At 56.6% G+C, this 4,102-nt stretch overlaps 1 protein-coding gene and 1 long non-coding RNA gene across 2 annotated transcripts; both read right to left on the bottom strand.

The window, feature by feature from the left end:
- Positions 1–1,927: 1,927 nt before the first annotated feature.
- LOC141730855 (uncharacterized) lies at positions 1,928–2,753 on the bottom strand. The gene is made up of 2 exons (XR_012582636.1): positions 2,485–2,753; positions 1,928–2,384 (listed from the first exon to the last, which is right to left on the bottom strand). It is a non-coding gene; the product is annotated as an uncharacterized LOC141730855 (long non-coding RNA).
- Positions 2,754–2,896: 143 nt separating this feature from the next.
- On the bottom strand, positions 2,897–3,954 carry PIN4 (peptidylprolyl cis/trans isomerase, NIMA-interacting 4). Its single transcript, XM_005493968.4, has 4 exons — positions 3,798–3,954; positions 3,458–3,525; positions 3,223–3,342; positions 2,897–3,072 (listed from the first exon to the last, which is right to left on the bottom strand). Exons 1-4 carry the CDS (start codon positions 3,835–3,837, stop codon positions 2,914–2,916), a joined length of 387 nt encoding a protein of 128 aa, XP_005494025.1. The 5' UTR covers positions 3,838–3,954; the 3' UTR covers positions 2,897–2,913.
- Between the last annotated feature and the right edge of the window lie 148 nt (positions 3,955–4,102).

Below are 4,102 nucleotides of genomic sequence, written 5' to 3'. Positions count from 1 at the left end.
GATGTCTAAGCCCCTCTAAATCAGTTTCTTGAAGTTGGGATGGAAGGCACTTGAGGAGGTAGTTCATGTTTGCACTCAGGTGTTTATTATTTCTTATCAGTGAAACAGCCTCACTACCATGAGTTCTGCAGCCTTTTATCAGCAAGGCACAAAAATGGCTCTCTCTTGTTACAAGGTTTTTTAAGACTAAACTATCCAATTAAGAAATGACACCTAGATTATTTTCCCTTCTAACCCAGTAACCGATCTCTCAAAGCCTGCAATGTGGATCTTTCTGTTCAATTACAAAACATAACCCAAACCCATGAAGAAAAGGAAGAAGAAGGTGAAGAAGAAGGAAGGAGAAGGTAAAGAAGAACAACCTGCCATGGCCCTAAAACCTCCATCTTGGTTCATATTTATTTCTATATTCTAAGACCCCAAACTCTCAAGTTTTCCACCCTGTGATATTACATACTTCTAACCAACTACACACCCATAATCCCAGTGCTATCAATCAGTTTTGGAAGTCTCCACAGCCTCAGGTCAATTGCAGTATTCTCTTGTGGCTCTCTGCCTTTAAGCACAGAAAGTTTAAAATTCTCAGCATCTAGGATTCCAACACCTCTCCATGCTGGCAAGCCCTGGATTCACCTTTCTACCCTCCAGGTTTTGCTGCTCCTCTCCCCTGAGAAGGTGGGGACAGTACAGTCCCATGGTCACTGTACAGCCCAGCTCTGTGGTGCTGTGGTTCCTCCCTCCTTTGGGTTTTAAATAAGCCAATTTGGGTGCCTGAAGGTCACTCAACATTTGGGTGCCTTACAGACCTTCCAGTTCCAACCCCTGCCACAAGCAAGGACTCCTTCTACTAGATCAGGTTGCTCCAAGCCTGACCTTGAAACACTTCTATGGATGGGGCAGCCACAGCTTCTCTGGGCAACCTGTGCCAGTGTTTTATCACTCTCACAAGAAATAATTTCTTTCCAATATCCCTTCTGTCCTCTTGTCAGCCTGAATCCATTACTCTGTATCCTGTCATTCCAGTTCTGGATAGAATCCCTCTCTGGCTCCCTTGTAGGCCCTTTCAGATACTGAAATGTGCTCTGAGGTGTCCATACAACCTTCCCCAGGCTAAACAGCCTGAAAAGCCCCAACTCTCTCAGCCTTTCTTCACAGGGGAGATGCTCCAGTCCTCTTATCAACTTCATGGCCTCTTCTGGACTTGCTCCAACAGTTCCATGTCCTTCTTATGCTGCGTGAACTGTGTGCAGGACTCTAGGCAGGATCTTGGGAGCAGGGGAGAATCCCCTCCCTCACCTGCTGCCCATGTTCCTTTGGATGCAGCCCAGGACACAGAGGGTTTCTGGGCTGGGAATGCTCACTGCTGGCTCATGGGTTTTCATGAGTTTTTTGTTAGCCATCACCCCAAGCCCTTCTCCCAGGACTGCTCTCAATCCCTTCTCTGCCCCTTCTTCAGCTGTGCCTGAGAATGTTCTAACCCAGGTGTAGAACCTTGTACTTTTCACATGGTCTCACCTCTCCAGCCTGTCCAGGTCCCTCTGGATCCATCCTTTCCAGTGTGTGACCACACCACACAGCTCAGTGTTGTCAGCAAACTGGCTGAGAGTGCCTCAATCTTACAAACCAGCAGCTCAAAAGTTCCTTGTTCTGGCTTTGAGTGATTCTGCCCTCACCAACACAGCCTCAGCCTGGTGTGCTTATCCTGCCAGTCTCACCTGGTAACAGCCCAGCGGCAGACAGGGATGTTTCCTTGTGCCATGGCATTGCCTTCTGCAATACCACACCGTAGCACAGGACCCCACACCTGGCTGAGCTGTGCAGTTTGGGAGACGAGCTCTCTGTATTTGGAACCACAGCAAACACGGCAGATTTGCAGGTGCAGTTGTGTCAATGTGTTTTTGCCAAAAGAAAGAACAGGGCTCTGGTAGCCTGGAAATGAGTGGTTTATTAACAGAGCACCTTTACATGGGGCAGTGTCTGCTCTGGGCAGCCTGTCTGCTCTCCACTGCAAGCCATTCGTTGGCTTCTCTGAGCATTCCATACTCAGCAAAACCAACACCCTGAAAAGGGAGGGAAGAGAAGGATCTTTTCTTCTTTGATGTTTCCTCCTCATCTCTGAGCTCTGTGCATGGTGCTCACCTGTAAACAAAGCTGGTGCCTGTTGCTGGAGCTCTGGCTGGTTTGGAGGCTCTGTGGGCATCAAGGGGATCATGGCTCTGGGCTGGGTTCCTGAGATAGCAGGAATCTTGCTGGGCTGCTTCCCTTGCACTGCCCACAGCACAGGGGAACGCAGGAAGCGGCACACAAGTGTTTAGTGGCTTTTTTCCTTATCCAAACCTGAATTATTCAGTCTCTTCCCCCAGCTCTGAGTGGGCAAGGTGGAGCTGCAGGAAGAGATCAGTCTGTGCTCAGGAGAGCTCATCCTCCCCTCCTACCCCCAGGTCCCTTCCCTGCCTGGCCTGACCCAGCTCCAGTGTTACCCACCCTCCACTGAAGGGACTGTCCTGAAGCTCTGGAGCATAAACTGCACCATTGGAGCCGACTGCATCCTCTTGGGGAGGATGGAGACCAAGCCCTGGGGCCCCTCTGTCCTTTTCTGCATCATTTCTGTTTGCAGATAAAAACCTGGGCACCTCACTCCAGTGACAGGCCATTATCTCCACAGATAATGTGGAGAAGGAAGAGGCTGGCCTGCCAGGCAACAGAGACATCAACATCTATAAAAGGCTCTTGTTTCACCCTTCCCAGGGACACTTTACCTCTTCAGGCAGGGCCCTGCTCTGCTAGCACAGTGGCAGGGACAGCCAGCCTGCTTCCAGGCATGTTGCTGGTTGTGCCCAACTTGCTCCAAGGCCAAGGTGTCTGGGACTCGGGATTCAAGCAGTCAACAAGGTCATCATGGTCATTCACATTTTATTTTCTGCCTTCCACCATGATAATGTGGTATCCGAACTTGGTCTTGACGGGAGGGTCCGTGTATACGGGCTTGTCCATGCTGCTCACAGGCAGGGCAAATGCTGCCTCCTGGAATGGTCCCACCATGGAGCCTCTGGTCATCCAGCCCAGGTCTCCCTGCAGCAAGGGACCGTGGGGGTTAAGCCTTGAGACTCGGAGCAGGGAGGGTGGGTGATGTGGCCGTGGGACAGGTCCTGCTGGTGACGAGCAGGACCCAGGCTCCTGCTGCCCGGCCCCACCGCCCTGTCTGGTGCAGCACTCACTCACCCCTTGCCTGGCCTTGTCCTCGCTGTACTGTGCCGCCACCTCGCTAAAGCGCTGTCCGGACTTCAGCTTCTCCATGGCCTCCATGGCCCGGCCGTGCTTTTCACACAGGATGTGCCGAACCTGGAGGGGCGGGCAGCGGGGCTGTGGCGAGCGGGGCCGGCGGGCGGGACGAGCCTGCAGGTGCTGGGGCAGAGAACCCGCAGCCCGCCTGGTCCCCCACGCCCCCCGCGCTCACCTTGACAGCGCTGCCGCCTCCCTTCGGGCCCTGTGCTTTGCTCTCGCTGCCGCTGCCGCTGTCGCCGCCTGTGAACCGATCATCCTGACACCGGCCCGGTCCCCGCCGGCCCTGCCGGGCTCTGAGACTGGCTCGGCCCCCACCGCCTCCGGGCCCCAGCCCGGCCGGTCCCGGTCCCGGCCCAGCACCCCAGCCCGGCCGGTACCGGCCCACAACCCCAGCCCGGCTGGGGCCGGCCCAGCACCCCCGCCCGGCCGGGGCCGGCCCAGCACCCCCGCCCGGCCGGGGCCGGCCCAGCACCCCCGCCCGGCCGGTGCCGGTGCCGCCCAGCCCCGCTCACCCTTCCCGGCTTTGCCGCCGCCTTTCCCTTTGGGCGCCATCTTGCTGCCGTAAGGCCCCCACGCCGCACTCCCCGCAGGGCGGGGCCGCCCTTGCACCGCCCCGCCCCGAGGCCCCCGGCTGCCCGCGCGGTGCCGGCATGGAGCTGCCCCGCGGGGCTGCGGGACACGGGGATGTGCCTGCCCGGACGGGGCTGTGGGCACCCGGCACGCAGGGCTGCGTTCGGCATCCACGATCGTACCCAGCGCCCGCCCAGGGCTGGCCCCAACACTGAGGGCTGTCCCCTCATCCATCCCACCGGCCCCA

This window comes from Zonotrichia albicollis, chromosome 14, assembly GCF_047830755.1.
Source record: "Zonotrichia albicollis isolate bZonAlb1 chromosome 14, bZonAlb1.hap1, whole genome shotgun sequence".
NCBI classification, from domain to species: Eukaryota; Metazoa; Chordata; class Aves; order Passeriformes; family Passerellidae; genus Zonotrichia; species Zonotrichia albicollis.
Note: the sequence above shows the minus strand (reverse complement) of the source record. Positions and strands in the feature narration are given on the sequence as shown.